The sequence below is a fragment of the Thamnophis elegans genome, chromosome Z, assembly GCF_009769535.1.
Source record: "Thamnophis elegans isolate rThaEle1 chromosome Z, rThaEle1.pri, whole genome shotgun sequence".
Taxonomy (NCBI): Eukaryota; Metazoa; Chordata; class Lepidosauria; order Squamata; family Colubridae; genus Thamnophis; species Thamnophis elegans.
Genome location: NC_045558.1, coordinates 9412189 through 9428368, shown reverse-complemented (window position 1 = coordinate 9428368; position 16180 = coordinate 9412189). Strand labels below are relative to the sequence as shown.

At 34.3% G+C, this 16180-nt stretch overlaps 1 protein-coding gene across 9 annotated transcripts in view; it reads left to right on the top strand.

Annotated features, from left to right (window-relative positions):
* Positions 1–16180, top strand: part of KMT2C (lysine methyltransferase 2C) — a 171255-nt gene that overhangs the window by 63793 nt on the left and 91282 nt on the right. For 8 of the 9 annotated variants that reach the window (XM_032236939.1, XM_032236936.1, XM_032236935.1 and 5 more), the window contains 2 exons: positions 907–1043; positions 2388–2497. In XM_032236939.1, coding sequence (XP_032092830.1) covers positions 907–1043; positions 2388–2497 — 247 coding nt within the window. The remainder of the gene's footprint in view (positions 1–906; positions 1044–2387; positions 2498–16180) is intronic. The other variant, XM_032236942.1, reaches the window with a different exon arrangement.

Genomic DNA, 16180 nt, shown 5'->3' with positions numbered 1-16180 from the left:
TGAAGATATGTTGCAGATTCCTTCAGAAAGCTACTTTTAAATTCTAGATTTTCAGCTTTTATATGCTGTTTTTATATTTTAGCATGTTACTGCATATCACCCAGAATCCCTTTCTGAGAGAAAAGAGAGGTTCAAAAACGTGAAAAATAAATACTTCCATAACTTTGGTTTCCTAGTCTGGTCTACCTCAAAGAGTTGACAATAGCATGTTGAAAGAAAATGTCCCTTTCATTCTCTGTCAGTTTGTCATGCTGGTTTAACATTGGGAAGGCAAGCCATATAAAAAAAAAACTGATTTCCCTTCAAGGCAGTTGCCCTTGAAGTTAGTTTGTGACCTAGGAGGATTTAATCGGTACCACTTCTCTGCCCAAATATGGGTTGGGGTCACGCTTTTTAGTTCTGGGGCTCTAAATTGTCTCTTATTCTATGTAAAATTGATTTCCACTAAGTGAAGTTATCATTTCATGCTGCCTGCTGTGCAGCAGAAATATAATTTAGTGTACCAAGGCATAGGAAAATACAGCGTTTATTTCTTTTCTGTCTCTTTATTCCATGCTGTTGCCCTTTTTCTTCCAGTCAAACCATCCTTTTAACAGGTATACAGAGGAGACTGTTTGTTCAGGATAAAGTTCAGCTCATTTATGAAGGACCAAGTAAATTACAAAAATTATAGCTCTCCCATGAATAAACCAATGCTGCATTTTTGGGGAGAAAAAAAACCAAGTTGGTATTTTACAATAAAGGAACAAGTTAATTAGCAGTGCAATCATGCTTTAACCAAATGAATTGTTTAAATCATATATTATTTCTTTGTGGTCTAAAACATTTTACTGTTATATTAATGTGTAAAACACTTCCTGTATGTGTCATCTTTAATTTTATAAATATTTCTTGTGCCCTATGCAGAGAACAGAATATAACAGCCTGTACCTGTATAAACATTGAAGCTACTCCTGATGATCAGGTAGTCAAAGTCTGGGATGAACTTAGAATGGTTGGCTTACCAGATGACATTGATGTCCAAGCCTTATTTGAACCAACAGGTATTCTTCACATATTCTTCACATATTCTTAACTGGACAACATTTAACTCATTCAAAACATTTTTATCTATTTCTGCCTTTTTTTGGGTGGGAGGGCAATTTCATTCTCTTTTAAAAGAAAATAATTATAATAATAGTATTTTGCTATAATTGTAGCCATATGATGTTTTAATATGATTACATGTTGCAATATCCAATTTATGATCCTAATGAAGCTTGTGAAATACAGGTAGTCCTTGACTTACAACTGTTTGTTTAATAAACATTCAAAGTTACAGCGGTACTGGGAAAAAAAAGTGATATACAAGCAATCCTTGCACTTGGCAACTGTCATAATATCCCCATGGTCAGAATTCGGGCACTTGGCAATTGGGGTGTATTTACAAAGTTTGCAATATCCCATGGTCATGTGATCACAATTGGCAATCTTCCCAGCTGGTTTCTGACAAGCGGAGTCAGTGGGGGAAATCCAGATCCACTTAACAACTGAGCATTCTCTTAGCAACTGCAGCAATTTGCTTAACAACCGTGGCAAAAAAGATCATATAATCAGGTATGACTTTCTTAAGAACCACTGTGCTTACTGGTGGAAATTCTGGTCCCAGTTGTGGTGGTCATAAGCTGAGGACCAACTATATTTAGGTAAAAGTTTCCATTTAAAATTTTAAACTGCCCCATTTAATCCATTGTAATATTTCATTTGTGTTACAGTTTTTCTGGTATGTATGTATGTATGTATGTATGTATGTATGTATGTAAATATGTATGTATGTATGTATGTAAATATTTTATCATTGGTCCAAGTTGGACTGGTCTCCTAGGCTTAAAAAGGATCTTTTTAATCCTGCTACCTGTTTTAATAGAGCATGGTGGGCTGGAAGTCCAGAACTTTTAACGGGCATAAATTGAACTGAGTTTTGATCCCCAAGATTAACACAACCGATAAATGTTTACATGTTGAAATGTGAAGTTTATATCTAATGCCTTTAGCAACAACTTCTTAGATTCAATATTAAATAGTGCAACATTTCACACTAATTAGGCAGAAGGAGCTTTGTTGTACCATAACTAGGGCCTTCTACTACATTATCCAGAAACATCTTCATGTCACATGATAGTAACACATATGTGTATGAATTCTTATGGATTTGCTGAGATCTCAGTTTACAGAAATTCTCATAAGACTCTAATATTAGATTCCAAATTTCATAGGATCAAGTTATGCTATTTGTCTTTTTGTTATACATTGGTGCTTTTTTCTAATCCCTTTGAAGCTGAAAGTTAGATATTACTTGGCAAAAAGGGGCCAAACTAATTGATTAATTTGCTAACATCATGTGTTAGGCTATTGTTGGGCTCATCACCGCTGTGCGGAATGGTCACTGGAAGTTTGCCAGACAGAAGAGCAGCTGCCAGCGAACGTGGACAAAGCTGTTGTCTCAGGGAGCACAAAAGTGAGTTTGAAAATAACTAAGGTTATATATTTTCTAGAAATATAGTAAAATCTAAATTCTGTGTCATAAATGCTGAAAACGTTATGGAATCCAGAGATGGCATTTGCAGGTTACTTCAAAATACATATGAAATATGTTTTTCAGTTATTTCTATGATGAAATCAATAAAAACAAAGTGGGAGGCGGTACATTTCACTGGCAAAATGTCAGCCTCCAGATAACTAAGTAATCAGTTTTTATCCCACTTCCCAGACTTGCAAACAAGGAGGATTTTTTTTTAAACAAGACCTTTAAGTGGTTTCTATATTTAAATTTACTGTAAAGATTTTGGCCCAGTAATCAATCAATTTTAAATACATTGATTTTAGGTATATGTGAACACAGTTGCAATAAATAGATTTATGTATTCTTTTAAATGTATAAATTACATTTAATACATATACATGATATTCTGGTAAGATAACATAAAGACTTTACTAAGGTTGGAGAAATTGGAGGGGATGAAATATCTTTTAAGAATAAATTTAAATGGTATACATGGTAACTTTATATTGGTAGTAATGAGAGGGACATTTTGTGAGTTCAGAACATAGAAAACACTATTTCCATAATATGCTTTTTAATCGACTTTAGGATTTTTTGCTGGGGGGGGGGATGTCTTTTGTTTTTTAATGCAATTATGGGATGCTGACTTAGTTTTCTGATATGGTTAGTGCCTCTTTTATAAATTATGTAAAAATGTAGCAAGGATTAGATGTGCCATGGAAGTGTTGAACATGCAGTATAAAATTTGGAAACGTTAAATGCTATTTAATGTTTATATTTTTAAGGTAGGAAGAGAATTCGTGTCATATCACCTAATAGCAACATTTATTCTCTATTTGAGTTGCTTTTCTAGGCCATGGTTGGATTTTAGAGTGCTATTTTACATCTTTCTAAGAATTTAGATCCCTCCCCCGAATTATAAACCCCTCTGCATATTAATAGATATTCCATCCCATGAAAATGAAAATATGTTTTGCTGAATGCCCTTATTTGCATATGAATAATAATCATTTGGATAAAACAGTAATGTTTTTCATATTTCATTCATATTTAATGGTAGCAAAAGAACTCTAGTTTATAGATAAGTAAGTAGTGGTATACATTATGCTTTCAGTATGTTTTCTTTAAGGAAAACATAATTTAACAAATATGGTCATGCCAGAACCAAAACACCTTTCCTATTTTGCATCAAACTACAGGCAGGCCTCGACTTAACAACCTTTTATTTAGCAATAATTTAAAGTTATTGGAAGGCACCAAAAAAAGTACTTTACAACCCGTCCTTGTGTTTATAATTTCACAGCATCCCTATGGCCATGTGATCAAAATTTGGGTGCTTGGCAACCAGCATGTATTTACGATGGTTACAGCATCCTGGATTCAATTGCAACCTTTCTAGATGGCTTCCAACATAGTCAGTGAAAGAAGCCTGATTCGCCTAATAATCACAATTCACTTACCAACTGCACTGATTTAGTTAATAACTGTGGCAAAAAAAGTCATAAAATTGTGTAGAACCCATTTAACTGTCTTACTTAGCAATAGAAATTCTGGTCCCAATTGTTGTTGTAAGTCGAGGATTACCTATACTGTTACCTATACCTATACTGTTTAAAGAAAGCATACCCCCCTCTTTTTTTAAAGTCAGCTGCCCCACTGATGTTTTTAAAAGTTTAATTATACTAATGGTTATTGTTATCTATAAAATTTAAAATCTGTTTAAAATTTATCTAGTTTTCTTTGTCAGTGAATTGGCTAAATGTAACATCTTTTTAAATTATGCCTTGCTTATGGAAGTCACTAATGATTGGTTTATTATGTGGCAATTGGAGATTGTTGAAAAATGCGAACCTATTCTTAGTTTGTTCGCAAATTAGATTATATATTTATTTTTTATGTCACTGCTTTTAACATATGATCTTACCTTTATTTGAATGGCCTTGTAATGGTAATTTACATTTTGATCACCAACATAGTTGGACTGCCCTAATCTTCTCTTAAGTGAGGCTGTTTTGGAAATGATTTGAAAGTGGACACTGGTCCAATATGCAGAAACCAGACTTTGGCATGGCAATCCTGCTGTTGCAAGTTCTTAAGGTTGCTACACTCGTTAGCAGTAAGCTATTGGGATCATAGGACAAAGCCCTTCTCTGTAGTGGCCCCCCTTTTTTGGGATACAGTTATACCCCTCCCCTGACATACTTATTCTTGCATTGTTGTACACTTCTGGGCTTACATATTGGAACAAATTGTATGTAAGATAAAGAGATAATCCATACTGTCCACATTCTTACCCCTTAATATTTTTTCCAGGAATAGATAATTATTTTTATTTTAACAAGGATATGCTCTCTTCAAGTAATAAGATTTAAAGATAATTTGTTCTTTAAAAATTAAATGGTGTTTACAAGTATAATGTATATGCTTTATTTCATAGGGTATTCAGGGAGGGGGGAGGGAAGGAAGGAAGGAAGGTCAATGGAAAATGGAAGTATGGTCATTGAGTTGAAAGTGTACGAAAGGTTTTTCTCCCAAACTGTTTTACATATTTATTTAAGGAAGTCATAATCTAACTGTAAAGGGCTTCACTCAGACCTCATTGGGACTACAGTGTCCGGTTATGGAGACCTTACTTAAACAAAAACACGGATAAGATTGAATGAATTCAGAGACAGGCAATAGAAATCTTGGTGTAAGCTCTAAGAGACAAAACCTTCTCAGGAGAGATTGGAGAAACTTAATATGTACAGCCTGGAGGATAGAAGGAAAAGTGGGGACATGATTGAAACCTTCAACTATATTAAGAGTATGAATAAGGTTCTAGAAGTATTTTCAATATTAAGCAAAAATCAAGAACATGGAGGCATAACCTCAACTGACAGATGGGAAGTTCAAAAGTAATGTTAAAAAATATTATTTCAGAGAAAGAGTAGTGCAGAGGTCCCCAATCCCCAGGCTGTGGCCTAGTAAAAGAAAAAATCGTATAATCAATTAATGGGACCTGCAACATTCCTGGCCTCCCCACTCTGGTGGGTCTGGTAGATGTGACCAGCAAGAGACTGTCCTTCAGATAACTTGGTCCCAATCCAGGAAGGACTTTAAAGGTGACAATCAGAATCTTGAATTGCACCTGGAAGCAAATCAGCAACCAATGCAGCTCCTGCAGGAGAGGTGATACATGTGCACACTGACATCTGCACAAAATCATGCACAAACTGGAGCTTCCAAATGCTCTTCATGGGCAGCCCCACCTGATCTTAGAGCAGGAATCACGAGTCCAGGAGAACCCCTAGATTATGCACATGTTTGGGGTAGTGCCACCCCATCTAAGACCAAAGGTGGCAATTCTCCCTGGGCCAAAGAACCTCAAACCCAGAGTCACTTGGTTTCATTTCAATCCGTTGCTTCACATCCAGCCCCTAACAGCCTGCAGGCATTGCAAGAGGGAAGACATGCATCGCTTAACTCACCACGGGCTGAGACATACAATTGAGTATCATATTCTCTGTTAATATTCTGTATTAATATTAATGAATTATGTGTCTAAAACATACGTTTTCAAAAATTTGGATTCTTAGTAGCTTATGTTCAGGTTTTCCAGCTGTACTAAACACAATAACAGCTTAAGCAGATTCTTAAGAAACTCTAATAGAGTTGAGAATGCTTCTTCTAAATACTGCAGTTCCAGGGAAGGTAGCACATAAGGGTTGTTTCCTCCCCCCCCTTTCCCCCCCCCTTCTTCTGGAAATAAAGCTACCTGCAATTGCTTTTTTCTTGCCAAAGTACAGAGAACCAGGCGTTCTTTACTTTCTCATAATGTTCTTTCGGGTACTGCATCTCTGCCAATTTTAGTAGCTCAATAGATGGAACAAAAACCCACTTCTGATCTTTCAGAAATTCTGAGATCCTAAACATACAAGTTTTCTCTTTCACATGAAAAAAATATTAATCAACAAATAAAAACAGCTCCAAAATAAAAGCAGTGGCTAACCTCTCCTGCAACTATTGATAATTGAATTACAAGTTGAAATAACTAAGAACTGATGTATTTATTTCCCTGGAGGGAAAATTAAAAGAATTTGCGCTTGGCTTCATATGAGGGAACTTTCTGTTCATTATGTCAAATGCACAAGAACTTTATTTGAATAACCATTATACTCTTTGAGATTAGTTTTATTCTGAATAATTGAACTGCTGTAGATTAACTGAAAGCTTGCTTTAGTTGCAGTGAAGTCTGCCTTTAGGGTTTGCCAAATTATATTGCTATGAATGTCCTGGGATCTTCCATGTCTTAATATCCTTATTTTTACATTATTGTCCATGCATTCTGTCAGATTGCCTTTGAAGAAAGTCTTCAACAAGTGAAGAATGCCTCTATTTATGCTCTAAGTATTCATCATTGCACTCAAGATAAACCTCGCCTTTATTATCCCTACCTTAATTAAAAAGACAAAAATATTCCACAAAGAATTTGTCCTACACCGAAACACAGAACTATTCTAAGTTAAGCCTCCTTGAAATTCAACAGTAGCATTTCATCTTTTTTCAAGTGTTGAGTTGGCAGTGACATAACCCATAGACTAGTTGCCCAAGTTGCTGGAGATTTTTTAAGTTGTCCTCCATCTCCTCCTTGTGAAGGAAAGCACGGTAGGGGGCTAAGAACTTCATTCTTTGGTTTCCCCTCTTCATGCATTTCACTCTTGCCCTTTAACAGAACAAAGCCATCATGTGGAGGCGATGTCTCCTTTCTCCCCCAAAAGAGAAGAAAAAGGATCAAACAGGTTAAAATGTGCAACACTTTCACATGTGGCTGTTCCTCATCCTGGGACCATGGAAGGCGTGAGCAGCGATTATCCCTGTCTTGATAGAAAGGGACCTTGATATAGGTTGGAGGGAGTAGACAAATGGACAGGTACAGGGATTGGAAAGAGCTCTCTTTGGGGCTACCTTTGGAACTAAGGATATAGGAAGTGTGAGATGCAACACCTTTTCATAGAATCACATCAAAGGATGGATTGTTGTTGTTGTTAGTTGCAAAGTCATGTCTAACCCATTGCAACCCCATGGACAACATTCCTTCAGGCCTTCCTGTCGTCTACCATCCTCTGGTGTCCATTTAAGCTCATGCCGACTGCTTCAGTGACTCCATCCAGCCATCTTATTCTCTGTCGTCCCCTTCTTCTTTTGCCCTCAATCTTTCCCAGCATTAGGCTTTTCTCCAGTGAGTCCTTCCTTCTCATTAGGTGGCCAAAGCATTTGAGTTTCATCTTCAGGAACTGGCCTTTTAAAGAGCAGTCAGGGTTGATCTCCTCTAAAACCCCATGGACAGTACCAAAAAGATGGATATGGAAAAGCAGTTCTGCACTTGTGCTATTTTTGTTATTTTTACAATTGTAGCAAAAGATTGGAAATTTGATTGGAGGCAGGAGGTTGAGGAAGAATTCATATATCTTTCTTGGAAACTGAAGCTTCCCTTTAATATGCTGTCTGATCTCAGTAGACAATATGTAATTCTAAAGGTGCTGCATCTTTCATTCTTGTTCAGGCTGTTTGAGGCTGTTTGGGAGGTACAGTTCAGGAATATCTGGAAGTCCACAGATAATTAATTAAAATATAATCATTAAAAGTTAATAACTGTTATCTTGCTGGATGAAAAGTCTTCATTGTTATAGCCCTTGGTCTAATGAAAAATGATCTTCATGTCAACATGAGCTTGCAATTGTCACTTTAGCAGCAATTCAACTGCAGGTAGTCCTAACAACTTCTTGTTCAGTGACCAGTTCAAATTACAGTGGCACTGAGCAAATGGTACTTATGACTGATCCTCAAAATTCTAGCACAGCTATAGTCACATAATCACATTCCAGATACTTAGCTATGGACTTACATACATTTACAATAGTTGTTGCCATTTATGTTCTTTCCTTCTGGCTTTTCACAAGGAAATCAATGGAAAATCCAGAGGGAAAGTCACAAGTCTCTAACCTCCCCACCCACCAGCTGCCTCTTACCTACCCACTGGCCTGCTTGTGAACTGCCTGGAACATGCCATTTCCTTCTGCCTTGTTCACTGACTTGGCTTGTTGGAAGCTGCAGGGAAGTTGCAAGGAGCTCTTTGCCTAATGAACTACAATCTCCATTTGATGATGGCAAGAGAGAGTACCTTGATTGCCTTTGCTAAGCAATACTCCTGTTAGATAAAGACTACCTATATTATGTTTTTAAATTAGAATTGAATCATTTTAATATGGCTTTTCCTTAGAGTTTTTCAGAGTGCTCTGCTTTTTTGAGGTAGATACTGTGCTCATGCCAGCCACAATCCAATTTGAAAGACTTTGGAAAATGACTTAAAGTACTGTTGTTTTCAATTTAGCGTTAAAATGTCAATAATCATTTTTTTCTTCCAGAACAAATTTGCAAATTACATCTAAGGTTGGGAGGTTTTTTTATTTTTGGATATTTCAGCTACCCAATGCTAGGAATTTAGCAGATGTTTTTCCCATTCAAAAATACTTGTTAAAACATTATGTGTGTATTTTAAACATGACTTGTTAATAAAGAAAATTAATACTTCATCTAGTTATTTAGTTTTTAGTACATTTTTATGACAATAAATAACGTTTACCTTGTAAATAACTTGGTCTGTAAGAATTCCAACATATACCAATATATATAAGCTATCTGTTTTGCCTTATAGTCTTTACAGTTCCTTTCTGATGGAATCAAAATTGAGCACTATTTTTATATTGGGGACCCAGTTAAGAAGGCATGGAATGTATATGCATTAGATTGAATAATACATGAAATTAATTACCAGAATCTAGCTGGTTGTGTTCCTTCAGAAATTACATGATAAATAGCATTTCTGCTGTCAAGCGTATTCAGATTTTCACTTACTTTTTAATAAGTTACCCAGGCAATGAATGATGAAATATTTTACATGACAAATTTATCATTGCAATCTTTGGAACATTTTTATTATTCCATATATTTGCTAGCTTGTTTTAGAGGTACCAGCAATAGGGAATACGTTCATTGCAAAGCTTTCTTGTTGTATATACCGAGAAATACGTTTCTTTTTAGCAACCCTCTTTTTTCCCTCTACTGAAATGCTGCCCCTTGGTTTCCCATAAAAGCATCAAAAGAAAATCCTGTTAGAAATATTCCATATCAATGCACTCTTGGCAGTGAAGCAGGGTAGCAAAGAAAGGCTTGTAAGAACTTCCGTTGGTTCTTCAGTGATGTGGAAAAAGACCCTTTCTTGAACTCTACATTTGTATGTCTGTTCTAGAATGGAAGAAGAGAGGCTGTCCCTACAAAGAACTTTCAAAGAGGGTTTTGATGCTGAGTAAAATAAAATAAGATAAAAAATTGAATACTTCACTTTGAGCCTAAATGCTCAAAGAAAAGACAGAATGGTGAAGTTGGCAAAAATGCACAAAAATATAGATGCAAAAACCTACAAGCCTGTTAAAGGTTCATAGAATAATCTGTATTCCAGGTGAATTCCACTGTAATCTTTTATATACTATCAAAGCTGTTTTGTGAATTCCTAGAATTAATATATTATGATAGAACTTTTACATATTTATTTTCATTAATTGATAAGGAAACATTTAAATCCAGACTTGAATTTAGATGAGAACACAAATGTAACAGAATTGATAAAACCGGGTTTCCCTTCTTTAGACCTCTGAAAAAACTCCTGCTCCTCTCCAAACTCTCTGAAGAGAAAGGCTTATCTGATTAATATATTGATTTCTATTAGAATTTTTAATGAAGTGGACCTAATATATCTTTACTCTACCTAAGCAGTTTGTAGAGCACTCTATGATATTTTGATGTGAATACCCAAGTATGACCCCTTCTGGTTTGAAAATATATTCAGAGAGCACTTACCAGTAGTTTCATATTAAACTGGAAAGACATTGCAGAGGGATGCCTTGTACCTCAATCCTGAGCCTGAGCAGATTCATGAAGTTTCAAATTGGATGCTTATAAATTTGCAGAAAACTCAGTGAGTTAGCTAATATTCTATCAGAAACAAAGCTAAATTAGAGAAGCCCATTAAAAATAATTAAATGAGGCTTAGCAGAGAAATGCAGATTTATTCTCTATTTTACACACACACACACACACACACACACACACACACACACACACACACACACACACGATGGAGGATACTTGGCTCAGTAATGGGTATCAAGATACTGAGATGGGACACATATAAATTATTATAAAATTATTCCATTTTAATGCTTAGTTTTATTGATTAAATTGTACTGCCCACAGCCCCTCTCTGAGTCAGATGGATGGGGAAAAAGTGTGTGAAAAATAAACAAACCAACCAAGGAAAAGTGGATCTTGGAATTATAGTAAATCACAACCTAAATATAAGTCAAAACTGCGAAGCGAATGTTAAATCTGCATTTTTCAAATTCATCAATAAAAGGATACTTTTCCAATAATGGAAAGAGGACATTTTATTTTATTCTGTGTTACTGAAACATGATATATTAGGTGTCAAATTCAAGGCATTTCAATTTAAGAAGAATTAAGAGGAACTAAGAACTGGTGCAAAGAAGAGCAGCAATAAGGTTGACAGTGAAATTGGAAACTAAATCTTACCTGGAAAGACTGAAAATGCTAGGTGGGATTTCCCTCGAAACAATTCAGCTAATGGTAGTTAGGCTATGATTGGACCTCGTTAGAGCTTGAAAGATTGTCACTCAGAAAATGATAATAAGGTATCTTCTTTATAATTTTAAACTGCAACCACAAAATAATGACCTTAAGTTATAAGAATGCAGATTCCAGATGAATGCTAGAAACATTTCCTAACAATAAGAGTGATTAGTGACAGTGGAACCAATTATAGAAGAAATTGGTGAGTTTCTCTTCTCTGGATATATTCATGCAAGAAGATGAACTAAAACAGTTGTGTCACATCCATCACCACAGCAACCAATCACATCTTTCTTGCTTTCCTTTAAAAGAAGCTCGGGTAGCTGCAGTGCTATATTTGTTGTTTAGGTGAGACTTTGTGGGCAGTTTAGACATGGACTTAGTAAAGGTAGGTCATTTTAAATAATTGATTTCATATAAATACATGTCTTGCTTCATTTAGAAAATTGTAAATTATAAATTAAAATGTGCCCAGGTAATTTTAATGGTAAGAGGTGCAATTTGGATATTTTAAAAACAAATATTTAAAGAATGTCAAGGATGTATCTATTTTGCCTCCTGATATTAGACAGTGAATGACATATATTACAATTTGTTTTATTAATTTGCAAATATGAATCAACAGCTGTGGAAAGTTATAAGCAATAAAATTGACTATGCAAGAAAGTGCACTGTACACTGAAGTAAATATTGAGGGAAACTAATTTTCTTTAATTACTTATAGTTACAAATAGTTATTAATATAAATACAACAATAATGGGTAAAATAGCTTGAAGAAGGAAGTTTACTTGAATGCTTGCAAACAATTGAAAATAAAATGAAATTCTAATTCCACTACTTTATACAGACATACACATAGTATTATAGCAAATTGTTTAATAATATGCAAAGGGAATAGAAGTAACCTTAGTTTCAATACTGTTTCTAAGTAATAAGCTTATTTCAGTGTTATAATTGTAAAGGAACTTCTGTAATAAATTGCTTGGCAGAAGTTTTTTTAACATATTTCTTTATGGAATCCTTGTTCTGAAAAATAACTTTTCAAGAAATTGAGAAAACAACAGGTGAAAGGTACAGCAGGATTTGAATGGTTGAATTGTAAATAGATGAGGCAATGGCAATAAACTTTTCCCCATTGTTTTCTGTCCAAAATCCATTAGAACATCTTATATTTCCATTTTGCCTAAAATAAATTAGATTACCTTTACTGAAGGAACTATAATTAATTAAGTGTAATTGAGTTGGATTCAACTCTTGTGACTATATGAAAAAATTTCATGATAGTTAATAATACTTCTTCAAAATTCTGTTCAGTAATCTTGTTGATTCTGTTCATCCATCCAATATTTTTCCTTTCTCCTTCCCTCAAGTTTACCAAAAATGAGAAATTTTCTAATCCATCAATTATTCTTATTATCTGTCTAAAATATATATTTTGGTTACTCAGTGGAGATCAACTTGTTATTGTTATATGGTTGAGGTTGGGCTACTGATTGGTGCAATTTAATATTCAGAGTAATAATCTGCAAAGTCATAATTCAAAGTAATTTTTTCTTCTTTTTCAGTGTCTACTTTTAAAAACTGCACATTACCATTAGAGCATTGCTTTAATTATTTTTATCTTTGTTGTGATTGAAATATGTTTATCCTTTATGATCTTGTCTACATTTGTTATTGCCTTCCTCCCGAGGATTACTCTTCTTTATCATCCATTTTTATTTATTAAACCTAAGAAAACAAAATTGCTTATGACTGTCACTTCCTCACCATCAACTGTTAAGTTCACTGACATGCTGGCTGACATTATCTCTGCCTTCTTAATATTTAACTATAACCATTATTTTTCATTTCCCATTTTAATTTACAAATTAAAATGTTCTTCTGAGTTGCCTTAATCTTCTGATAATAAAGTGATGTTTGCATATCTCAAATTGTTAATATTTCAGCCTCCAAAGCTTCATCACTTTGAGTCCTGCTGTTAAGCAAATGGTATTTCCTGAAGAAGTAAAATGCATTTAAGGACAATATGCATCCCTATTTCACACACCTTTCCTCTTTTGAATGAAGTTGTTTCTCCAAATGACTTCTTTCAGTAGCTTTTGGTTCTTTGCAAAAGTTCCTCAGATGAATAATCAGTATTCTGGTATATTCATTAGCCGTTTATGCGTTAAACATTCAGGTATAATCTTCACTACCAAGTGAAGCAAAGTCGTGAGGTAGTAGTCAGCAAAGCAAAGGTAAACCCATTTCTTTTATTTTGCTATCTGAATTTGTGTTTCTAATCTTTTCTCAAACCTGGCTATTCATTTGGCACTTTTCTCTTCAGGTAGAACTCTGTTTTTCTTTTATATGTGACCCTAAATAAAATATGGAAGAATTAGCACAGTGGTTCAGTCATTTACCAATTCACTTGTGTTGGTGTTCTTCCATATATACACCATTTTTTATATCTCTAGGCTATACAATCTTACTCCATACAATATTCTTCTTTTATAACTTATTTCAGCAGCACCTGTCATATCTCACTTTGCAGTGCAGTCAGTTCCTGAATATATTCTCTCTCTCTCAAGATGTTTCTTGTCATTCTACAATTCAGTTTGCAAAAGATTTATGTACAATATTTCATAAGCTTCTAGGATCAATGCAGGTTTTGCAAAATTAAGGAATAGATGTCTTTGTATACTTTATCAGAAGAAGACGACAAGTAATCAGATGAAGGAAATAACCAGGCTGAGGCCGAGGGAGGGCACATCAATTTGAAATCCCTTGGTGCCCGCAGGTCCAGCCTACTTACAGTCAGTCTTCCTCTGAATTCCAGAAATCCAGGCAGAGACTTAGCAATCATTTTTCTAATGTCCTCTCCATGTTCTTTTGGAATTTCTCTAAATCTTAACCAAATTATTTCCCCCCAAGTTCCAATAATAACAAATTGTCAAACTCCTTCTATCTTTTCCCATTTATAATTTCTGTTTTACTTTCCAAAACTGTAATTTGTTGTAAGTATGCAGTCTCTTGCCCTACAGATTTTCCAAACTTTCCAAACTACTTTTAAAATATTTTTTCACCTCTGAAAATCTTTCTTCCATGTCTTAATTGTTGCATTCATCTTTTTATCAGATTATTCAAACCATTTCCACAATAAATCTGATAAAATACCCTTATCAATAAGTTATTCTAGTGAACTCCTGGGTCCTTCTCCCAGTTTGGTAATTTTTCTTGTGGTTGCCATGGTGAGGATGTGAAAAAATGTCAGTTACTATGTGAGAATAAAAGGCAGGCTTCTTTTAGTTCCAGTTGGCTCTCTTTGGTCACAATCAGACTGCCTAACTCATATTATTGCAGCCTCATTTTGTAAAATCCATAATGATTGTCCTTATACATAAACCAGTCACCTTCCCACAGAGTCTGGTCTGTTAGTTTAATTACATTTACTATTTTCAAAGACACTTTCATCAAAGAAAAAAATTATTTCTACTTTTTAAGAAAAAAAACCAGTCCTTTCCACCTGATATTTATAATAATATGATATGATATGTAATATCTATAACATAATAAAGACATGTCAGAGAGTCATTACATGAAAAGCAAAAAGAACAAAATGCTTGAGAGGCAGATGAAATTGAGATGGAAGCCAAGGTCTGCATTTCGGCATAAGATGGTCAAAATCCCATTTTCTTTATTTTATTTGGATCTGCATTAACATTGGCAGCTCATTTATTTTATCTGCTACAAAAATGTCAAACTTCTTGAGTTCTGCATGCTAATTCAATCTATTTTGTTCACATTTTTAATTGGACAATTCAGAGATGTAATAATGCTATCTCTTTTCATCATAGGCCCTAGAATTAAAATGCTGACTACTGTTATAGGTATTGTATATGGAATTTGGTATTCTATGTCTAAAATAATTAAGAAACATAGCCTTTAGAGGCAACCTATTGTGCTTCTCTCAGTCTTTCCCATGAACATAGGTGCTTTGATTTGAATATTATATCAAATACCTTTTATATGGGATTTATTTCCTCCCAGTATTCAAAGGTTTCTTTTTGATCTTTCAAAACCTAGGAAAAACAGCTGCTTAACAATGAATTACTAACTAATGCTTCTCTTTGTTGGTTTTTAAATTGAACTGAGAGTTATAGTGTCAAAGGTTCCCTTCATTTGATATTCAGGATTTGCATTATGTATATCCTGATGAGATGTATATGTCTTCTTGAAGGTTTTTCCCAAATGTCCCACAAAATTCACTAAATTAGCTCCCACACATAGAATATCTTCTATAAAAAAGATTTCCTGGCATGAATATTTTATCTTTTTCAGTACCAAGAAAACACCATTCTTTTCTTAGGCATTAAGTTTCTTCTAGTTTTAATTTTGAGAATTAAGAACCATAAAGTAAGTCTGACAGATATTACATATTTTGCTTTAATACTATATGTTTTATTCTTTTAATTTTTATGATTCATCTTGTAAATTGCTATTGGGAGGATTGAAAGCATAATGCATCAATTATTAAAAATATAAAAATTAAATGTCACATTATTTACACATTGTTACATAATTGTCTATGTAAAAGGTTAATACCATGAAACCAGGAACTTTTAATAAAAATTAGCATTTGATAAAATGAACTGAATTTTATAAGAACATAAAAAGACATTTGTTGGATATTCCAATACTCTGAGAATCGTCTACAGTAGTTCCTTATTAAAATCATTTCAATTGATGGCTATCATCACACTTCCAGACACCAAATTTCAGAGATTTTCTATCCATTAAGGAAAAAAAAAAACCATTGTACTTAATTTTCTTAATCACTGAAATTGGCAGAACAGGGACTTTCTGGTTGATTTCTATCCCTCACCTCACCCGATTCTAAGTTGTTATATTTGTTTTGAATGTGGAGCTTCAGATTGATTTTTTTCTCCCTTCCAGTTCAACAAACAAGT